Here is a 24,618-nt window from a genome sequence, read left to right as displayed (position 1 = left end):
CCTTTAGAGTCTTTGTGATCCTGTGGAACAAATATCAAAACGGATAAATCTCAAACATTCCTTATATCTGTCGTGAGGTAAAGTATATTCCGAAAGAGATTGATCCCCATATTTCTTGACCAAATGTGGCTAAGATTCCTCTCATATACATAATAGCATTTAGTTAAGATATTTCTTGTTTTCTGGTTGTCCATATATCATTCTAAATTTTGGAACGAGCGTCAACTATTGTATATTATACAATTTGATCAATTATATAAACATCGATCAAGAGTTCAAAAGCTGATAATATTTTATTTATAAATATGTTACGTTTTGAAAATTTTGAAGAACATTGGACTTCTTTCAAAATGTTTTCATGTCTAAAAAGGCAGAACTCTTTCCACTTCCTATTTGTTTGTACCTGATTGTGTTTATATTTTAAGGCCAATGATCCTCGTGTCAAAATGTCTTTTAGGCGAAATATCCTGAGGTAAAAAGTTTAAGGCGAAACTACCATGCACCAATTTTCAATCTACTTGACGCGATGATTACAAATCTCGCATACGTTTTTCCATATTTTTTCAGGTGAAGTGGTTTTTTTTTAAATTCCGTGATAATGTATTGTATTATCAAAAATGAATTATATAAATTCAAATATATATAGGTACACAACTGAGCTTATATATATATTATTTTATCAACATCTTATTGATCATTTCTAAAATTAATATGAAAAAAAAGACTCAATCTTACAACTGAAATATACTTTCTAAAAGAAAATACTCTAATTAAAGGAAATCCTACAACAGGCAGCTTTAGAAAGTATCTTTAGATTTATGTATGACGTGGATCGTTATATAATATATTGAATATATTTCATGACTCATTTATCGAGCTTTTATTCATTAAACAAAGAAAGATTATATTTTTACTCTCAATGATTAAATCAATACTTATGTTAATGGGAGATTATATCGAGCATCCTTATTATTTGAATAATCCCCCATGTCAAAATAATAACAAGGCTTAATACTTGAATAACATGACATTTCAAAAAACAAATTTATAAATTATTGTCTTTCTACAGCGTATTACAACTTTGTTTAAATTGTAGTTACTAATTTGACATAACTCCTTCACTATTTTGTTTACAAGAGTATGAGAGATTCTACAATCTTCTTCAGGTAATGTACAGGATATTTATCAATGAGGTCCTTGATGGTGTTGACCAGATCATGGTTGTGGGGGTCAATGCAGAGATTGTAGCTCTTCCTCTTGGTGTCAATGTAAGCATCAATACCTCTGGACTCTATAAATTTATGATCCACTCGCGAAAAGTGTTTTATAGGGTTCACAGAGAGGTTATTAAAAAGTTCAATCTGAATATTTGTACTTCCTTCCGGAATGAATTGGAGTGACAATGACTCTTGTCTGTGACTCCTGCAGGCATGTGTTTAATTACAGCTGAAAACCGACTCAGTACTGTTGCCCTCAACAACTGATAGTGATCCTTTACAAAGAATTTCAGGTGTACATATGGACTCCAAAGAGTCGGGCATCAATACCCTTTCCGCAATATATATGTGCATACCGGACCAAACATTTTAAATTATTATTACAGTCTAACCTGGTCCAATAGTTACCTGATTTAGGTGTACAACTGTAGTATGAGGCCATATCCAGTTCCCATGTAGTAATTTATTAACATAAAAAGCTGTATTAAGGATGTCCCTGGAATCCCCAGCCGACGGTCACACAAATATTACATACCTACTATGTAGATTAACAGACGACCCTGCTTTTAACTTCAATTTTTTAAGGCTACATAGACTGTTGAATATAAAACAAAGACAGCTAGGGACCTTTTCTTGACGAGTTAGAAGGTAAAATATGTAAAGAAACAGTGTTGTGTGAGTCTTTATTTATTTGGTCCAGTCCAGCCCTATCAGTACTTGGAAACAATTCCTGTGGACTGTGCAGTACTTATTTGGTTTTTATATTGGTAAATAAGTTTGAGTGACGTTATTGAGGACTAAGAAGTTAATAAGTTTCAGGATTGAACTGGACCAGACCGAGATTGAACTGGACCAGACCGAGATTGAACTGGACAGGGCTGCAGTCTTCAGAGGTAAATAAGAACCGACAAAAAACTAATCAGAGGTGTTATAATTTTTCTTTCCTGAGGTTGAAAAATTTTAACACCAAAATAGAGTTAAAAAAATGTTTTTTGACTAAAACGGGCTGAACTCTCTCTATTCCCTAATTGTTTGTGCCATATTGTGTTGAACTTACCAACATAAATTGCCCCTCCTAATAATTTGGTTGCTTTTTGTTTCTTAGACGGCGGGAATTGAGTCACTTGATTGCATTTTCGCAGTTTTTGAAATGTTAAATATACCAATTAGTTGTAAATAAATACTTATAGCATCTACCCAAACTAATAAGGGTATTCAACAAAAATTACATACTGACAGGCTTGTAAAAAAATTCAAAATAGTCATCAAAATCAGAAGTACTTCATTGAGGTGGTTGTACATATTTTTAATCGTGTTTCAATTCGAAATCATCACTTTCTGAATCGGAGTACGATGTACACACAAGATCTTATTTCTTCAATGCATATTCTTTTTCTTGGACATCTTAACAGGTAGAATCAGAAAGGCCACTTCAGAAAAATCTATGTTTATATTTATACAAGGAAGGTAAACAATTCATTTCTGGAGTTGTTAATTCATGTATGAATTTGCTTGAGCCTGTTCATACACTATTGTAGAACAAAAATATTATTCGAAATAATTAGATAGTAAATATGATGTGCAAGTCTTCTTAGGTAGTGTCTATTACATCAACGAAACAATTACTAATTTTAATTTTCAATTTGGTTTTTTTGTATTTAATAAAATGAACTATGAAAATTAAAGAAGTAAGTATTTATAAAATCAAGACATTTCTCACAATATTTCATTGAATCCCAAAATGGGTATCAAAAATGATACCCTTGTATTTTTGAATTTTTGATTATTTTTTTCAAAATATTTAATATAAATATCGCTCATCAACATATTTAAAAAGGTTTTGTAGTTCTTCAACGTACATGAATTGATAGACGCAGTAGCATAGTTCGCAATAAGGGCTTTGACATTAGACAAAGCAAAATCCAATAATTTAATATTTTCAGAAGAAGACTTATTATTTAAATTGAGAATGTACTCACTTTACTAGGTTCAAATGAACCGCTGCATTATAATCCTTGACTAAACAGTAGGAGTGAGAGAATTGCTGAGATTATCTCTGTAGGTCAATATGTTTCAGACAGGGGCCATGTATGGAATAACTTCTTCTATACCATAGAACACGGGGAATGTTCTACGGTGAAGTTTCAAAACTAAATATCTCGGTCCTCCAATGTCGGGTTTCAATTCTTTAGAAGTCATTCCAGACAAGATGATTAAACAAGCTTCCGGTTTTAGTATTCGCCGTAAAGGAAAGGACTCATAATCTATCGTGAGGGGATGAAGGTTCAAAAGACTTGGTCATAGAGATAGCATGAAATATGCAGATTCAAACGTTATTTTGAAGAACTTACTCACTGATACAGGTCAAACCTGTTTGAAGTACAGACTAGGAATACCTTATAATTTTACTAACAAGTCTTGGGTAGATCCTAAAGAGATATATTGTTATTTTTTCGCATAAAGAATCGTAAAATTGCCCAGATCCCTAAGATGGCGGAGGAAGAGATCTGGATAAATTTTGATGTAAGAATGAGTCCCTCGGATTTGCTCATTGTAATGTTCTCACGATAAAAGGATAGGTGGAAGATTGAGTAGTTTATCTCTAAAGTATAGTATATGCATTGAAACAAAAGGACCAAGAACTCCCTTCGTGGATCCATGATTACGTCCATAAAGCAATTATAATCTTCAACTCCCTTTCTCCATAGATGGGAAATACTTAGGTATGTTAAAGGATTCAAAAATATCAGATTTGAACGCAATAAGAAACGTGATTCTTTGTTTCATTTACTTATGATTTCACTGATGTCAATATTTCCTATATCGATTCGAAAACGACGGAGTAATCTGAACATTTCGGCAGAAACTACTACTTAGCTCTTTTAATTCTATATTATGATTTTGTGACATATAATATCACATAGATATTATATGTCAGGTTTGTGTTAGATTCATGTAATTTCGTCAAGCGATAGTTGAAACATTTAAGCACGAGGGTAGTTTGAAAACTCTGGGCAATGTCCGAGAAATGGCACTACTGGTGAGTATCGAGGTTATGTTTAATTAGTAGAATCTCTTGGAAGAACACACACCAACTTTTACCCAGATCCATGTTTATATTCAAGACTTTAATTTTAAATCGTGTGGGTCATCTCCAACTAAGATTTCAAAGGTAATTGTAATGTCATGAAGGATTGATTATAATAATATCTTTTAATCCCCTGAGGGCAATTTAATCTTACAGCAGGATGGATCTCGTGCCCATACAACCAAAACCCCCTCATCATTCTTGGCTAAAAATATAAATTACTAGGAGAAGTCAAAGTAAGAGTACTACTACAGTTTTAACAGCCAATGACGACATAAATAAGTAGATAAATAGCGGATAATATAAAAATAGTTATGACGTATATAGCTAGGAGAAGAATTATATATACAGCATTAAAGAAAAATATACTAAATGTATGGTTTTTCAGTTCCCACCCTGTGCTTTAATATATGTATGTGTTGTAGTTTTAAACAAATATAAATAAATCGCTGAAGTTAATTTATTCATTAAGTTTCAAGTCCTGAGAATTAACGAATTTAAGTTTATACAATTATTTAAAGAAAAGTTATTTATTTATCAAGGATGAAAATGTAGAGCTATTCGAATATTTAAGTATTACTAGTGGGATTAGGCGTCATTATTCAGAGTTATTAGACAAATAGAAAATAGACAAACTTTGTTTTATGAATACAATGGCGTCGCTGGATAATTTTTTGCTTTTTTTGAAGAGGGGTTTTGGTTTTTCCAAAAAAAAAAATTTTGTAATAAAAATTCAAAAATCAACAGTTATTCACAAAAAAGCCAAACAAAAAGAAATGGACCAATATGGCTGAAAGTTGGTGAGTGTTTTCCCTCAGACATTGCACGGATTTCCGGATTTCTCAAATGTAGAGCTCAGTTTCATCCCACATAGCAAACTTATTTTGAATATTTCATTATGATTAAAAGAACTGTCAACAGTTGACTTTCCAAAACGATATTTGTGCCCCCTACCCCAAGTGAAATATATATAAAAACAATTTTCTTCCATTCAAACTCCATAATGAACCATTGACATTTATAGGGAACATTCTAAGGAACAGTCCGAGGACTGGCCGTCCTTCGGAGTGGCCGTCCTTCGGACTGTTCCTTAGAATGTATCTATACTGATTTGTACCAAATAAGTAAGGACAGACACAACACTACTTTCCAGACCTGTGACTACAGAAGGGTTTAATTAGAGTTTTTCAGTCTTCAAGAAAATCATAAAAAAGGAATGATTAAAAAAAAGAAGTAAAGTTGAGTTACATTATCACAGACCGAACTTTATAAGTTTAAGGACTGAAATGCAGGACTGAACCAGACTGTACGAAACTGCAGTCTTTAGTCCTAAATAAGGACCTACACAAGACTCGTTGCATTAATACGACAATTTTCATAAACTATCTATTAAAAAAGTAATTAATTAAAAAATGAAGAGTGAACTTCCTTTTTTTTTTTTTTTTGAAAGAAAAAATAACATTATATGAAAAATTTGATATTACCTTTTTGAAAATGTAAAAAAATGATGCGTGCTAAATGCAGATCATCAAATTTTCCTTACTTTTTTATCTTTTTTTATTTAGTAAAACTATTTTAGAAAAAAAAAAAAAAATTCAAATACTTTATATAGAATAGAAAAATGTCAATCCATCTTTTATTTTTTACAAAATAACTAAAAATGTGTTCTTAGTGTCTATATTCACTAAGTAAAGAGTTTTTGCCTTTTTTTCATATGCAGATCGAGATTTGCGACCCAACGATGACCTTGTAGGACAATTCAATTTTGCATACGTAATTTTAATAAGGTATGACAACTTTTCCACACTACCCGTAATCGAAATTCAAAATAAAGTTGTTTTCATCACCTATAACTATGATTTTTTGCTGAAAATACTTACATAGGACATTAAAAATAGATTATTGAAATAATTCATATTTATTATTCAGTAATAGCTCGAACAAAATTGAGCGATCCTCACAAGTTTGATTTATCCAACTTTGACTATAATTGAATATTTTGCATAATTAGACTATTGGGGATATAATCGATAAATGTATGTATACATCCATATAAATAGTTAAATGGCATGAAACTATATAACTATTGGGAAGTTAAATTAACGACTTTCTGCTTATCGCCTAATTTCTATCAATTAATAATCTAATAAAACTTTCAATATGAAGCTATCATTGATTTATAGGCCCATATAAAGATACACATATAGTAACTGTATTACTTTTTGTATCGAGGGGAGACTGGACAAAGTTGAAAGCTATATTACTTCTACCTAATTTGTTCAGAAAGGGCTTGACATACAATATAAAATTCAACACAACATACATGGATATTTTTTGAATATGTTTAAATTCATAATAATTAGTAGTCTTGGCCCCAAATTGCAGTTCAATGCAATCTATAAAACATTATAGCTTTTATGGAAGTCAAAGACAGTTGTAACTTTTAGAAATATCAAATTTAATTTAAAAATCATTAATTTTATATTAGCAAACTATGCTAGTTATTTCAAATAACTGTTCATTAACGGATATTCGAATCATTCATGGTAAATTCTACACAATACGGCCGCAATATTTGTTTCAAAATGGACTTTAAACATCCTCTCTTTATCCGAACAAATAAAATGAGTGGTTTTTTTAGTTAAAATTAAATTATATTAATTGATTGCAAAATAATTAATAAATTAAATAATGTTAATTATAACTAGAGCAATGGAAAACCCGACTCAATTAATACTGAGCCTGCAATATTAAATTCCCTGTCAAAATCCGTTGTTATCAAATTTCTATATGAAAAGACGGCAAAAATCATTGTGTTATTCCACCACAATAGTTATTATTATGTATAATATACAACTAGAACGGACACTCAAGAGAGCGCAAAACTCTACTTAAAATATATTCACAAAAATATCCTATGTATTTTATTTTCAGCTGTTGATTCCCTCCTCTCTCTGGATACATCATGGCTATTTCATAATTTTTTCTTTTTGATAAGTAAACAAAATAATATAGTTATTCAATTCTTATGCTCCGCTTCTAAAGGAACAGGAATACAATTTCTTGATGATCCCTTGTCGTTTATAAAATAAATATATTGGCCATTTCATTATTTCTATGAGGAAAATTTGGCTATCATACACAATTACTAATGTATAACTTCAATTTTAATTAAATATTACGAAGCAATATTATAATACAGTATCTAATATAATACTATGTAATTCATTTTTAAAGTGATGAAGAAATAATATAACAATGATAGTCTGGGAGTAATATGAGATATATAGAAGTTGGTATGGCTAACTACAAGATGATTTTTTCTATTTATTTTATCAGGAAAGGCTGTGTGACAATGAAGGTAACGATGTGATCAATCTGAATTTCTTCAAAAGTTATCGTAAATTTTGCTTTTTTAACCTACAATTTTTTCCCAAATCAATTAGTAACTTTTTCCATAATCTCGTTTTTTTTTCTAATAACGTTACGTGTATCCTTGACCTTTACCTCTAAAAACTGGATGGGCTTTTACTGCTAACATATATAATATTTCTATTAAATTTTACCAAAAGTTGATTTGTAAGTTGTTTTTAATCCTTTTTTTTTTTTAAAAGAAAAATAACCTTTTGTTTGACATTGACCTCTCAAAATTTGATGACCTCTTATTTTTAATATATATAACCTTTTGTCAAAGTTTCACTAAAACTTTAGGGTAACTTTTTCTGTAATCCTGCTTATAAAAAAAATAACGCTATGTTTAATATTGACCTCTCAAAATTTGATGATCTCTTATTTTTATCATCAAAGTTTCACTAAAACTGTACTGTAACTTTTTCTGTAATCCTGCTTATTTATAAAATAACGCTATGTTTGACCTTGACCTTTTACCGTGACGGCTCAAAATTTTATAATCTCTTATTTTCAAAATATATAACCATCCTACAAAGTTTTACTAAAATCAATCAGTAACTTTTTTCATAATTCTGCATTTATTTTTTGAATAACGTTATGTGTGACCTTGACGTCAAAAATTTAATAGCCTCTTATTTATAGCATATATATGTATAAAACCTTCCCACTAATTTTAACTAAAATCAATAAGTAACTTCTTCTGCAATCCAGCTTACAAACAGACAAACATTCAAAACGAAGGGCGATAACTTGAAATTATAATTATGGACATTTAATAGTTATTGTGATGCTTGAGAAAAAGAGATTGTTACAACTGTTCTCGGTCTCCCCTACTATTAAGATATTCTTCGTTCAATATGCATTTATACTTAGATACATACATATATACCGGGTGGTGCATTGAAATCTAAAAAATGACTCTTGAACGTGATCAACAAATTTCCATTCGCTCACTCCAAACAGTTCGCGTCTCTAGGACGCCGTCATCATGTCTCTAAAACGTTGGAGAAGAAGAATGGTTCTGTCAAAAAGGCCAGACTAGACCCTTAGAAGTTAAAGAAAACATCCCAGGCCAATTCTTTTAAGTCCATGAGGGCTTATGTAAGTAATCTCGGAATTTCACACCAGTCAGCCTAGAAATATATTAAAAAAGTAGGTAAAAAGAGCCTTATGAGTGTGGAGAGAACACTTTTGACACCAACAATGAAAGAAAACGTTCTCCTCCGTTGCAAAACTCTTTTAGTGAGTCTTTAGAACTTTTTTTTGGCACTTTTGGCCCCTGCAGCCTTGATGCCAACCCCATCGACTATACCTTTTGGCTGCATGTCAAGAACAAGGCCTTTAGCGTCCATCATCCAAACACCAAAGCCCTCAAAACCACTGTCAGCTTGCACTGGGACGCCATGACAGAAGACTACATCTGCAGTCAATGCAAGGCCTTTTTCCGCCACCTTACAACTATTTTTGCCGATAAATGCAGCTGCAATAATGATTAAGAGAGCTCAGACACACATTTATTTAAAGTTTAAATCTTGCTGAAATCCTATTGTTAATTAATAAATTATATCTTGATGAAGTTTAAAATTCAAAGTGCTCAGATTTTAATGTACCACTCGGTACATAACTCGTGGTAGAGTTCTTTAACCATTTATTCTTCAATTTGAAAATATAGATTTCCTATATTAAAAATGTTCTTCAATATCTTTCCTTAGAGACGAAGGGAAATGTTTTAATTTAACTAAATGCATACAGAAATTAAATATACATTTAGTTAGATATTATGCATATTAACCTCAATATCTTGGCAACCCTGAGATCTATGTTTGTGAAAGTGCCGGGTGCATTCCCAAGAGCACATGCAAGACTACAAATAAAAAAATTAATTGCTGTTAACAGATCTGGTTTCATAATAAAAAAATTAATTGGTGTGGTTTGTCCAAATCAAATTACTGTAACCAAATGTATTCCTGAAAAACAAACATTTTTAAGATCTTTAAGTTTTGGACAAAGGATATGTGGATTACTAGATAGCCTAGATTACTAGATTCCAAAAAATTAATTTTTTGAATTATTTTCTGAAAGTTTTATTTTTATTTTCAAAAAGATCCAAGCCCCCCAAAAAAAAAAAAAATATATATATTTTATATATATGAATATTTCTTAACTTTATATTAAATATTCCCAAAGGAATATGATGCTGCAGGCGTCCCTGATTGTTTATAGTAATAAATTTGTATTATTTATATTTTGCTACTCGTATTGTCAAGAGTTAACTGTACATTACATTGTTTGTCCTTTTCCCTTTCATTTTTCAATTGTCTTTCTTTCAGAGCCTTATAGAGCTCTGATTCCCTCTTGCTGGTCAACGTACTAATAAATAGATAGGTTACAAAGCTAGAGGGTGCTGCCATCAAATTGTCATACTTACTTTTTGAGATTTTTCTTGTTTTTTCAAAATAAATTAAATATCTACATTTCTTCTATCGTAAATTACTCTGTCAAATTTAATTTTTTTTTTTTTTTTTAGCTAACTATGTATCACGAACCGAGCTACAACTCTGTGTAAAATATATATTTTTTTTTCAACAGCCCTAACACATTCAAAATCATTTTTTTTTTAAATATATTTTATAAGTTAATTTTTGGTCAACTTCCAAATATTCCCAGTAAAATACAGATATGATCCAGTATACTTTAGGCTTTCATCAAATTCTTTTAGCTGAAATAGACATTATTGCGCTTTCAAAATTTTCTTTTGTAATGCCAAATGAAGTAGGCTACAAAATAAAAAAAACAGACTCTAATATAAAGCTAGAAATAAATTTGTAGGCTACAAACTTTTGTAAAAAAATTTGTCTAAATATCATTAATCCATTCAAAATTACCTTCTTAAAAATCGTCCTTAAAAAAAAAAATCTTTGTCAACTTTCAGACATCTCCGGTAAATTACAGGTATGCTCCAGAATACTAAAGGGTGGTTTTGCCTATAAACTGTCAAAATTTTATAAAATTATTCCAGCTGACATCGACATTATAGGACTAGGAAAAATTTGATTTTTAATAACATATTCAGTTTGAGGGCTACGAGACATTTACGTCTATGGCTACTAATAAATTGTCTTGTTTTCTACAACTCTTTTTAAGAAAAATTTCATTTTATACAGCTTTAATACATTCCAAATTGAAAATTCCCTTTTTAAATTTGTGTTTTAAAAAATCATAGTCCATCTCTTCAGAAAATTCTTGTACTTCAATACAAAATGAGAAATCGTCAAAAATAAGTGAATTCTCTCGTAAAATATTATGCTCACTACCTTTGGCCATCCAAAAATAGAAGTTGCAATGTGAATAAAAAGGATTATTTATTATTTAAATTGTCATTATTATCTATGAACTAAGTGAAATATTTGTGTATTTGGAAAGTAATGAGTAAAATTATTATTGTCTTCATAAAACCATGACATTGTATTTATTTATCAGGGTGTGATGTAAACCTAATTATGAATACATTTGAATAGACTATATAATTTTCATATCATAAATATGTTGATTTTTCTTAATTGTTTCTTATCTTAATCAGTCATTCAATTATTTGTAGCTATTACCCCTACCCTGAGGTAAGTTGATACATTTGCCAATTTTTATATCATTGAAAAAATAAGAAAGAATATCATATTTACATTTTGTTAGGTAACCCTTTTGGCTACCTACTTGCAAAAAAATTGCCAAAATAGATGGTATTGAACTTTTTTAGGACGTAAAAATCAAAACATGTATTAATTTATCTCACCTTCCCCATCTTATTAAATTAGATATGATTAAATTGACTATGTACGACATTTAATAAATAATTAATTTGTTAAAGTATATCATTAAAAAAAATTACAACATTAATATGTACATTATATGACAAAATGAGGATTATTATACAATTTCAATAATACATATTTAAACTGAGTATTCAGCCACTGCATGTCATTATTTCATAATCCTGCCGCGCCCAATATGAAAAAAGTTAAATGACCTCTGAGATATATTAATATATTAAAAATTCAATTACACCTATTACTATAAAATAAATAGATATAATTTAATATTTTATTTTACAAAATCATAGCTTATGTCACTTTTTTTGAGAAGATTGTTGTTGCTTCATGTAATAACTTCGACACCTTTAAAAACGACACTTTGGCCTCTATGTTTATTGTATTGGTGGTTATAGAGACAATGTCTTGTTTTGTATTTGTTCTCGCAGATAGAGCAAATAAAACCCCTTGTAATAATGTGCTTGGCCTCAACATGATTATGCAAAAGAGACCGCAGTTTAGCCTTATAGTTACATTTTTTGCATTGATATCCCCGTCCCGTTTTTTGCCTTGAGTAGTGTTTAATGATCTCTCTATTTAAGGCCTCGTCATAGTCTGAAATTGAAAAAATTAACAAATAATAATTAAATTGAAGAGATTTAATTATTTGTAAACGGAGGTGGAGCTAAAATAAATACAAACCTTGATTTTGTTCCAAGGAAATGCATTCTAAAGTATTCTTATTTGCTTTTTCTTGCTCAGATGCCTTTTGAGTCATTTCTAAAGTATTTCTCTCATCCAGGATATTACACTCTTCTTTTTCAATATGAGGTAAAGATTTGTCATTTATATTATGTGATACAATGGAAGGATCCTGGGAATCATGAGGTAGATATGGAGTGATATCAGTTGAAAAGTTGGAGGAGGTAGAAGGCTGAGATTCATATCTATTTTGGGTTGCAAAATAATTTGAGAGACCCTTGATTTGAAACTCTTGAGCAATGGAAATGAAATCATCGAGTTCCTCTTGACCAAGACTCACTTCACCGTAATACATATACGAAACGAGTAATTCCAAATGATAGAAGTTGATCCCTTTCAAATAAATCAGGGGATATGTCTGAACGGGTGCCGATCCAATTATGGAACGAAATTTTGGGGAACATGCACTAAGAATCACCTTGTGAGCCTTTATGCTCTTTGATCCAGAGATGAGCATCACATCAAACAGTTCCTCATTTTGACGGAGATCTAATAAACCTTGTTTGAAATCAGATTCATACTCATTCCATCGAAGACAAAGCCGTTCCAGAGGTCCCATTTTGTTTTATTTAGCTATAATTAATATTCAATGAGAAAATGAAAATATGTAACTTTTTAAAATTGATAATATTTTGAATATGAAGAGATGTTGTTGAGTTAGATCGTTTTCGCTGATGTTACAAATTGCATCATAATTTAGGTACTTTTAAAGAAAGTTATTCCTGTATGAGTTAAGTGGAAGCCATAGAGAAATTACTTTCTCTATGGGTGAAGCTAATTGGTTGCTCTTAGTTAGAGTTATATAAAACCAAAGATAAATAAACCAGGGGAAAAGATTATATACCTATATACCTGTAAATAAACATTGTGATATTTAATAAATGAATCCTCACACTCAAAACTTTATTTCATCTCCTGGAGTAGAAGACGTCTTTAAATTTGAAATAAACTCTGAAATTTAGTTGGAACTATATTTTTTTAGGTAAAGCTTATTTTGACTGAAGTGCAAAAGAATTCTCCCATATTTTTCAGATGTGAGGCAACGACTGAACACATTAGATAAAAATTCACCTGCTCAGCCTCATCAAAAAATATAAATATTGGATGTTTCTTTTCCTTCATTCCCAATAGCAAAAAGGTTAACTTTATAAAGAGAAATGAAATGTGTATTTTCTTTTTGAATTTACAAGCAAGGAATTGATTTAACTTCAAAAAGTCCATACTTAACAGATTCTTGAAGACGTATTCAACCCTCGTACTGTATTATTTTGAGAAAAATCATGACAAATATAGTAAAAATCGCTTCCCCACCCATAATACCCAATTCGAGACACACGTCCTGTAATGACAAATAAAAGAGTTTAGTTTCATAATGGATTTAATGATCCTAATGAATAGGAACAGCTATTTTCGAGAAACTTTTAAATTCTACATCGTTCTTCTATATCCACATCACGAAGTGTGTCGTCTCAATTCCCCAAAGTTAGGATATCAGATATATTGTTAATAGAGGTCCCAGTTAAGAACCAAATCCTACCAACATAAATTTTTATCCATCCTTATAATCTAATTTAATGCAATGCAATCTTAAAGATGTCATTGGGGTTTTTTTAAAAACAGGTTTTTCTATTTCGACAGGGTGGCCCATCTAGCGGTTCCATTTTGAACTACCACTTTTTTGACGTCTGACAACTGTAGTAACATTATCATTGTTACTAATATTTTGTAAAAGGTCTCCGGTTTACGAAATGGTTAAGTTTACGCTCGAAGAAAATTGGGAAATACTGAAGACTTACTTCCAAAATGGAGAGTCTTCAAACAAAACTGCAAGGAAATTATGTCGACCGAAATAAAGCGGCTTCCAGGCAGTTTGTGGATAAATTTGTGAAGCGTGTGCGCGAAACTGGTTCGTTAATGGATAAAACATACGTTCCCGTATTCGTCCAGTGCGTTCAATCAAAAACATTGCTGCTGTTGCCGAAAGCGAAAAAACGAGAAAAGGAGCAAGGAGCTCCCGTTACGATCAATGGTGAGCTCTATCAGGCCATGTTGGATGATTTTTTTCTTTCCCCAAATGGAAAAAGAAGACATTGACGACATTTGGTTCCAACAAGATGGTGCTATGTGCCACACAGCCAACGTTACAGTGGATCTTTTGTGCACTGGCTTCGACAATCGCATCATAAGCCGAAACGGCAACGTCAACTGGCCACCTCGTAGCTGCAATTTGTTACACCAACCATGGAGAGACGATTGACGATTTAAAACACGAAATTGGAGTCGCCATTGCAGCTATTGAAGCTCACACAATCTAAAATGTATTGAAAAATTGGGTCGACAGAATGGCTACTGTAAGGCCAGCCACGGCAGCCATGTGAATCAAATGGTATTTGATCATTAACCGGAATGTTGAGGCTTTCAAATAAAAAAAATTATTGAAAAATATCCATCCGTCTTTTTTTTATAGCGATATCAAAAGGAAAAAGTTTCATGGACCACTCTTTATCTATTTTTGTTTCATAGGAAAAGAAAAGACTATTCCTGTAATACGAAATTTTACCACTTTTAGACCGACGTTCTAAAAACTGCAAGAAAACCCGTATTGCTTAGAATCTCCAATTAAATTTGAATACATTTTTTAAAAGTAGAATGCTTAAAAAAAAACGCAATGGCCTCTTAATCATTTCATACACATATTGTTGGCAATATATGATTTTGTCAATCTAAACTAAACATGCCAACTATTTCATCAATATGATGAGTCAGGTTAAAGTTGGGTCTACTGGTCTGAAAGTCATTGCTGACTTCTGAATCATTATCAGTAATAACCATAATCTTTTGCAAGCAAACGCAAAGATAAATTAAAACTAGATTCCAGTATAGATAATATTACTAAAAGGAGATCAGACTATATTCTGTTATTATGATGTAAAACAAAAATTATTCCAGATAGTCCCAAAGTTTCAAATAAAATATGTTCTGACTTTATAATGCATGTTTAAGTAATAATGAGACATTAGCAAGTCAGTAAATTAATACTTATACAACTAAAAAAATATAACATGAAATATACACTACTCATGTCGAGCTGTAAGCTATCAGGAAGAAGGAAAATTCACATTCTGAACTTTTGAATTTTCTAATAGGCAGCAGTTATACCTGGTTGATACCTCCCTTACTAAATTTGAATATTCAATGAAAATAGTGCACTAATAATATCAATGAATTGAACTCAGAACGCTAAGTTTGCATTTTACTTGTAGTATAATTTAAGATTGATATTCATAAAATGATATAATTTAAAAAAGTAAATATTTTAATTTCAAAAGAAATAGTTACAAATGTTTGGTCTATTTCCTTTGATACATTATAGGAATTCCATTATTCTTAGAAATTTCTCAAAAGTAGCTGCCGAACCTAAAATTGAACTTAGTATATATAAAAATGTTTTACTTTATCTGATAAAATATTTTTAATTCAAATAAAACACATTCCAGCCAAACACACACGAATAAGTTAGATATACCGGACAAATATTTAATTTTTAGTCTTTTTTTTTTATCTAAAAGGCAATTTGATCCGTGATTTCTCGAAACTTTACGCTCATTTACTTTAGTCTACATGATTCAAATAAATAATTTCTTCTTTTTTAATTTATACCAGAGTAGATTCGCTCGCCGTTGCCCGGGACCATAAAAAATTAAAATTAATTAAAAACTATTCTGCTTAATATAAAACAAAAAAATAAAGACTATTGAAGAATTATTCACATGTTGGTTTTATGAGTATGACTATAATAATATATAGGCCCTATAAAGCCATTCTTCTTTTGCACGATGAGGAAGTAGTTGATTTCTTCTGGGTCAGACACCAATCTTGCAGTCTCACAGACGCTCCCCTGAGCACCAAGGAACCTCCTAATATCCCCCCGGATGTGTGAAGGTGAAGTGCTAGGCCAAAATACACTTTAAACTTGACCGCTGCAGTGTTTCTAAGCACCAAGGAAACCTTGTAATATTCTATAGTACCCCCTAGCCCACAGGTTGTACAGGTGACCTTCTGGACCCAATACCAGTTAAATTTACTCTGCAGTCCCTTCCATGAGCATCATGGAACCCTCCTAATATCCCAAAATACACACCATTCTCAGGTTGTACAGATAAAGTACTGGACCTCAATGCAGTCTATAATGCATCGCCGCCTCATTTCTAAGCACCAAGCCCCCTTATAATATGCTAGAATACACCCGCTCCCACGGGTTGTGTAGATGGGCTGCTTGTTCCTGAGGGAGGTTAAATTCATCCACTGCCGTCCCTGAGAATTAAAAAACCATTATAATATCCAAAATACCCTCAAGTTGTACAGGTAAAGTGCTAAAAAATGTTATTTTAAGGACGCTATGGCCTTGAAGGCCAAAAAAAAGTCACTAGACCCGTTTCTAGAGCTTTAAGAGCCTCCATGAAAAATTTCAGCAAAATCCATCATTTGGTTTGGCCGTGGTTTAAGGAAAAATATATACACACCCATAGACATTCACATTTCAAAGATAGATAACAAAGTATGAAAATATAAAATATTTTTTTATATATAAATAAATGAATTAATTAAAAAACTAATTATATCTATTTTTACAAATAGAAGATCAATAGTACTATATCACACATACACAGTTTGAAAAAAATAGACAAATATAAGAAAAATAAATTAAAAGCAATTAAACGCAATTTTCGTAAACAAGAATTATAAATATAAATATTTTTTGATTATAATCCAATCAATTAAGAAAACTTTCAAAAATTAATTATATATATCTATTTCAAGCTTGACTTCAAAGACTTGACTTTCTTTTGAATGGTAATGGATCTTCTACCTAAAACATAAGTCATTAAAGACTTTTTGCTTCATTAAATGATGATTTGAATTTAAAAAGATCAAACGTTTTTTAATGAAAATTGATGCATTATGGAGGGGGCTTAGAGGGGTGAATTGTCGTTTTAGTCAATTTTCTATGATACGAATTAAAATATTTAATAAGGGTTACATTGTAAGAGTGCAAAGACATCATGAGGTTATAAATTTTGATTTTTTGGACGGATTTATCATTTTTCCAGACTCTAATATGAGTTGAATTTCTTTCTGGATAATACAAATATGAGTCTATCATTTATTCCAAACAGAAAAGAATATAAAGCATGTCTTAATGACAATAAATTTTGTTTTTATTTGACTTTTGACCTTTTTTATCAAAAAGTCAAGCCTTTTGAGGCCCTTTCCTAGACTGTGTAAATATTATTTGTTTACCAGGGCATCAGGCATACATTTATTATTAATGTTAGACAGTCACAAAAGTAGACACATAATACAATAACTTTTACTTTGATGTTTTGATTAAACCAATGTAATCTGAGCGAAATAATTATCCAATTAAAAAATAAAAATGAAAGGGGAAATATTATTCTTTTGAACTCAATGTGCGCAGGTCCATTCTTAGACACAGAAATTTACTTTATGGGGTGACCTGAAGTTACACCCTGCAGAAGTTTCGCCCTCATATATATTATAATTTATAGGATAAATGTATCTTCCACATATAATTTAAGGTCTTCCTTTACTTCAACATGAACTCCTTTGTAATTAATTATGAAAATATGGAATTTTGAAGTAATCCACATGAAAGAAAAGTTGTTTCTTATTATAATCAATTCGAACCGTTTTTTGCTGGTATACTTTAGCCATAGATTAATACTTAACATCTGGATTGACACAAGCCACGCAACCTCATTATTATAACTTTTAAAATAAATGTTAAAGTATTCTTTTTTTTTTAATAAAAATTGTTTAGAGAAGAATTAATTATTTAAAAAAGTGATGAATCATGAACGAGGAGCAGGGACTTAGTCTTATTCCATCGTACATTGAAACCCCTCTACGTTATCAATCATAGAATTGTGGATAGTCTGGTGAAAGATTCTGTCGGAAAATTTCATTTTTTGAAGGTGAAATTTGAAAAAGTCCAACAAAAGCAATAAATTATCAAGTATGATTCAATTCCTTCGAAAGAAGAGCTAATTTTATATAAAAGATTTCCTTTTATTCCTTTTCTGTCTAACTTTTAATTACAGCTCACCTTTATTCGTGAGTGTCGAGGAAGGATCTTTTATTAAACCACATCGAAGGAAGACATTTTTTGAGTGAATATCCCAAACATAGTTATGAGATTATCAGTTTCTTCGTAGTATGACATATTTCACTTGTATTGAAGAAGAACCTGTCTTCATGAACCTGTTTTCATCTATAGGGGACTTCACATAAAGTAACTCATGAATGTCTCACCTCTTGTATTTGGATTTGATCTCCCTTTTCTAATTGATTACAAGTATTAAAAATAGTATTTTGGATTTGATTTCCAAGATGAATTTATGATTGATAAATTTATTATCAAGGATGCCTCATCCACCAATGCACACATATATATACATAGAGGGTATATCTGCTTGAATATGTACCTTTAACTTCATGAATTTTAAACCTATTTCATGGGTAATTTAATGCAACAAATTGTTATTATTGTCACTACTTAAACTGAAGACACGGCACATAATGAAGTTGGGTTGATAATTTGTTTCATTTCAATATGATTTTGGTAATTTGTTATGACGGCAAGATCAACTTTTACGTCCTGATATTTATTTTTACATTATATTTCGATATGGATCTTTAATTGGAATAACTCATTGATCACTTGATGTAGACTAATTCACCTAAACATGTTTGAATAAACTTATAATTTCTTGCTCAGTTCTATAATTATTATTTTTATTTGAAAATCCTATCATGTATTACTAAGATATCTTGATAATTTCAATTAATTGAATTGATCATCAAACATAAAATAGTCCTTGAGGGTCCATTGTCGTTGTGACCATACCCTTTTTCATTCATATAATCTATTGTTTCAGCAGAGTAGACCTCATCTAATATAATTGGAACTAATTTATCCTTCTCACTGAATTTTTCATATCTTGATTTTAAATAATTGAATGTTCCTATCGATATTTGACTTGATTCATAAATAACGGAACAAAGTTGTTTTTTATGACATAGTTGATAGACGTAACATTTTAAAAGTTAAATATAAAAAGGAGGTGACATTTTGTGTCAGATAAAAGCTGTCGCCAAAGTTTTTCTAGTTAGAAGGTTGAGTTACCAGCTTTAACTGCTCTGATGTAAATGAAATTTTTTCATTTGAAATTAATTGATCTAGATCAGAAATGATTTGTCTGATATTTGCATCTTATTCGGTAACCTCAACATACTTAGTCTTTAAAAAACAGGTACATTTAAAATTTTGCTACATGTATTTATTCGCTTTGCAACCACTAATGACTTATTTCATTGATGAAAATCTGATTAGTAGTATTCCACATTTGAAATTTCACGTCTCTTAGAATCATTACACTAAATCCAATGACTGGACAACCTAAAATAAATTAAAACTAGTTATGTATCATTAATTAAATAAAAATGTAGTTATTAAAATCAAAATAATAATTAATTATCGCATCAAAATCAGAGTTATAATTTTACTAATTTTGTGTGTAGTGTAAAATATCGGAATCTGACTTTGTTAATTACAAAAATTGAGCTTCATCTTCCATCCAATCTACTCTTATTTTTTTTTTTTTTTTGGTACACAATTGCTATCAATTTTTTTTTAGAGCTCCAACAAATTTGAAATATCATTTTCTCTCCAAAATTTTGTGCCCTTAATTCTATTTCATCACTTTTCCATTTACGCCTCACCTCATATTTTTCGTTTTATACGTCTAAATGAACTATACAAAATGTGGATTTCAGACTAAAGGTATTCCAAGCTGTAAATAGTGTAATAACTCCTAGAATATTTAAGAAAAACCCAGGGAATCAGATATTTGTCATGTCAACGCAACAGCAAGTTTGAATTACTTTTCACAAAATTGAGTGCATTTGTACTCTTTGATGAATTATATATGACAAATATATAGGTAAGTTAATTAGTACTATTTTGCCGATTTTTTTAAAATTATATTAGTTAATCATCATTATGCAAACACAGCACAGAAACATGTTCGAATGTAGTTTGAATATTTACCTCTGTAATACTTTAAATAAAAAAAAAAACGAGAGTATTTCGAATTAAAGAAGAGGTAATACTTTTGGATTATCGATTATTTTTATTAGCAATTATCATTGTTATGATCTATGATTTCACAGAAGACGAGAGGGTTGGCTTTGGTGAGGCAAACTAATGAGAGGATTCGGGGAGACAATCAAAGATCGGGTTGTAGGGGAACACGAGGGAATAAGAAACATAAACTATGATAACTGTTATGCTTAGTCCAATAAGAGCAACAGGGGTGGCGGAAGGGACTTGGTTGATTGAATTTTCTTGAAAAAAATTTCAAAAATTAAATATTAGTATTCACAAAAAAATTGACAAAGCCACAGCTGTTAGAATAAATTAAATTATTCAGAAAAAAAATTTCAAATGTTACTTATTTTGTTAAAAAATGTAATTTTTTTGTAAAATAGGGGGTGGGGGTACTACATCCCCTTGATCCACCCCCTTTGGATGCCCCTGAACAATCTGGAATTGGAATAGGCAGATGAGAACGGTGGTCATTGTCTCTTTATAAACTTTATTCCCTGTCCAAAGACTAAAAGGCAGTTTACTTAGTCACTTAAAAGGCTCAAAGCCTCAAATCTTTATATCTAGGACTGTGAATTTGCACCTCCAATGGATTCTTTAGCCAAGTTATGAGTACCCTAGCAAGTGACTTGTAGTCTCCTTCAACGAATTTTTAGTGTAATTTTCAAGTATGATAAAATGACATTTGCATATGAAACTTCAGTTTTAATAATTATCTTAAGTGCTATTTATCAAAGAATATGAATTATATACATTCCATACAATCTTTTTCAAAACAATTTGGCTAATTGTTGTGAAATATAAAAAAAAAAAAAAATCAAGGAACAGATACATTTATTAGTAAAACTAATATTATTATAAATTTTAATTGCGTGTTTAATTCGATTAATTATTTAATTAAATGTATATAAATGTATTTAATGACTAAAGAAACGGCTCTAAAATAATTGATATGACCCTTCATATAACTATCTAATTTGTTTAATTGTTGTACATATAGTTTGAGACAACCCTATGGTTAAGTGTCAGACCCTCGACGATTTTGGGTAAAGATTTGAACTACTTTCAAATAACATGCTACTTTGTTCTGATTATATAATGATCATTGATAAAAATATAAACAAAAATATTTTTCAACAAAATAATACTAATTAATTTACTTATAATTTGAAATTTAATTAAAATATGCAATTCTATATATCAATTTATTAAATATTATTTTTCATCCATATGCCCAAATAGCTATTCGACAAATTATCCTTCACACATTTATTTTCGTTTGATAGTCCGCTCTCGATAAAAACACTGTTCACAAGCTTTAAAAAGTTTGCACTTGAATGAGCTCATATTTTTCCCAACTCTCTCTATTATCGGCATTACTAGTAGAATTCAAAATTCTTCTTTTCAAATGTTTTATCCAATTCTTTTGTTGCAACTTCTGCCATTTTTTTCAAAAATATGTCAATATTTATTTATGCCTACATATTCAGTGTAAAAATATGAATGCCTCAAGTAAAACATGAGGCCTTATTGTATATCAGAGTTGCTATATGTAAACATAATAAAAATTACATATTAAAATATAATAAATTTATATATATGAAGAAAAGGAAGTAAGTCCTTTCTTTATGAAACTTATAGGTACCTATGAAGGTTAATATTAATACAAGTTTATACTATAACGCATGTACAATGTTTGACTTCCACCACAGGTTTTAAAAGTGACGTCATAGAATATGATTGGTTGCATGTTTAGCTGAATGGTTTCCTTATGTTCAGTATCTTCTGATTATTTTAATCTCCATTAAACCAACTAAGGGTTCGTTTAATAATAAATAATTTATGTAAACTCAAATATTGGTGCTCCCTCTATGACAGAGTAAAGGATACTTTTTATACTCTTGAAATACCCATGGTTAGATACGCTCCATTAAAAGGTGCCTTGATTGTAATTCCCACTTCTTTCTAGAAAATTCCGGGTTTTTTTTCTTCGATGATATTCTTAATTACAAGGATAATCTTTTAGCTATGATGACGCATACAAAAAATTTTAAATTTCAAAATATACGACATGGGCATACTTACACTTTTACAAACGGGCCTTTTTTTAAGAGAGAAGATCGGAAGATATAAGTTGTATCGATAGGAACAATGTGGTGTGAATCATCACTACCACTAATTAAAGATGTTTTAAAGAGAAGAAACATACAGTTAACTGAAAGACAAACCCGTAATAGTTTTCAGAATCAATTTCTCATTCCCTCTGAAAAATCGTATTCGTACCTTGTAATTACTGAAACACCGGAAGTGTCAGCTTTTTTAAACAACGACAAACTTTGCTACTTTTTTAGGGAAGAGCAAGAAACAGCAACTCACACTCTATATTAATGTAAAACACTGCTGCATATATATGACACATTGTCAGCAGAACTAGATGTGGTTTTTGGGAGGCCAATACAACGACAGGATTTTTTTGTTTAATATCAAAAAGTGAGGTAAGCTTGCATGCAGTAAACGTAAAATATTAGAGTAATGTGTCTATACAATCAAAGCAAATAAATGGAAATTAATACAGATTTTTTAAACATTGCATTAAATTATTTAAAAAAATTTTATGAACTTCGGGTTTTATTTATTTTGTTTCTTATTTGTGTTTGTCGTTTTATTGCTCTTGGAAAATTTATATGGTCTTTGAATTTTTTTATGTACTTAGATACTTATACTGTTTTTATATGGATATTAATTAAGCACCATTATAAATTGATACTGGTTAAAAAAAAAGAATAATTCGATTCTTCTTTTGTTTTGTTTTTTTAAATTTCTTGGAAGACTTATGGCATAGAAATAGTCGTGTACCATTCAAAATTAACTTTTCTACGTTACTTTAATGCCACTGAAGCCATGTGACCTGTCAAACCGAAAAAAACCCCAACCATTTGCTTTGATGTGCTTCTCCCACGAACAACTGTTTTGTTCTTGAAAGACCCATACAGTCGATTGCTGTTTTGTTTTAGGTTCATATGCATAACAAAACGTTATTATAAAAATGATACTTGTAAATACTGGATACAACAGAAGGACCTTACAAGGCATAGTTTCTTTGAGGCCTGAAATTTAAGTAGCAACCTACGGAATGGTCAATATTTCATAGACATATTTGATTAAACTATAGACTTTGACATTGAATTTGTAGGAAAAGCTGAGACGTCTACTCATGTGAGTTATAGTTTAGTACTTCTATTTGATTTATGAGACTATTATTAGGTCCAATATGGCCTCCTTCAAATATAATAATGCATATTCTTATATTTTATTGATACGATCGATTTTTTCTACTTAAAGAGTGCAATTTAACAATGGATTAATAAGAATAATTTGTTTATATAAATAGACAATAATTCCTGGAAGAAAAAAATGTATCCCAATCTCATTTTTCGGAAAAAAACAACATTTTTGCTTGCTTTTGTGTTGACGTCTCATATAAATATTTATTGAAGATTTATATTATTTGAATTTAGAGTAATTGTAAAAGTGAGAAACGATGCAAGCTTCATTAATATAATAATGCATCATAGGATAAAGGGAACGTAGATTGGCTTTAGGAAAGGCATAAATCCTACTTTGTAATTCGTTATTACTGGTAATACAACATATTATTAGGGAAAATCCCTCATCGAAAAAGTTATTTCTTAATCTGCAATCATCCTATATTGAGAAATTTTTGCCCTTATGTTTAAATAAAATGATCTCAACTCACTTTTTTTGTATAAATAAATATATTGTCGGGCTTTAAAACTTAAAACATTTTCACTGACGTCGTTAATTGTATCAAAATGTAAGGCGACGACATTTTATGGACTAATATTTTATATATTTACAATATAAAATGCACAAATAAATCTTGATGAAACTTCATCAAATGGCTTCATCAATAATAAAGACGAAATAACTTTATTGAATATTATTTAATCACTTAAATAAACTGTATCATTTGAAATAAAAGTAGAATAATTAGAGAAATATATTCGGTTCTTTGTAATAGTTATTTTTTGTCTACGATTTGGAAATAAGGTTGTCTAAAGATGTAGTAACATATTATTAATACATATTGGGGTCTGATATATGTGTAAAACTAGACAATAAAGG

The 24,618-nt window shown here is 30.3% G+C and overlaps 1 protein-coding gene across 1 annotated transcript; it reads right to left on the bottom strand.

The window, feature by feature from the left end:
• Positions 1-11,868: 11,868 nt before the first annotated feature.
• LOC121122114 (uncharacterized) lies at positions 11,869-12,851 on the bottom strand. Its single transcript, XM_040717120.2, has 2 exons — positions 12,225-12,851; positions 11,869-12,137 (listed from the first exon to the last, which is right to left on the bottom strand). Exons 1-2 carry the CDS (start codon positions 12,841-12,843, stop codon positions 11,869-11,871), a joined length of 888 nt encoding a protein of 295 aa, XP_040573054.1. The 5' UTR covers positions 12,844-12,851.
• Between the last annotated feature and the right edge of the window lie 11,767 nt (positions 12,852-24,618).

The sequence above is a fragment of the Lepeophtheirus salmonis genome, chromosome 7 (genome assembly GCF_016086655.4).
Source record: "Lepeophtheirus salmonis chromosome 7, UVic_Lsal_1.4, whole genome shotgun sequence".
NCBI lineage: Eukaryota > Metazoa > Arthropoda > Copepoda > Siphonostomatoida > Caligidae > Lepeophtheirus > Lepeophtheirus salmonis.
This window is presented reverse-complemented; position numbering and strand designations above follow the sequence as displayed.

Coding starts and splice junctions, on each gene's coding strand:
- LOC121122114 (XM_040717120.2), bottom strand. CDS start 12,843: ATGGGACCTCTGGAACGGCTTTGTCTTCGATGGAATGAGTATGAATCT. Junction 12,138..12,224: donor TTCCTTGGAACAAAATCAAG/GTTTGTATTTAT, acceptor TTTCAATTTCAG/ACTATGACGAGGCCTTAAAT.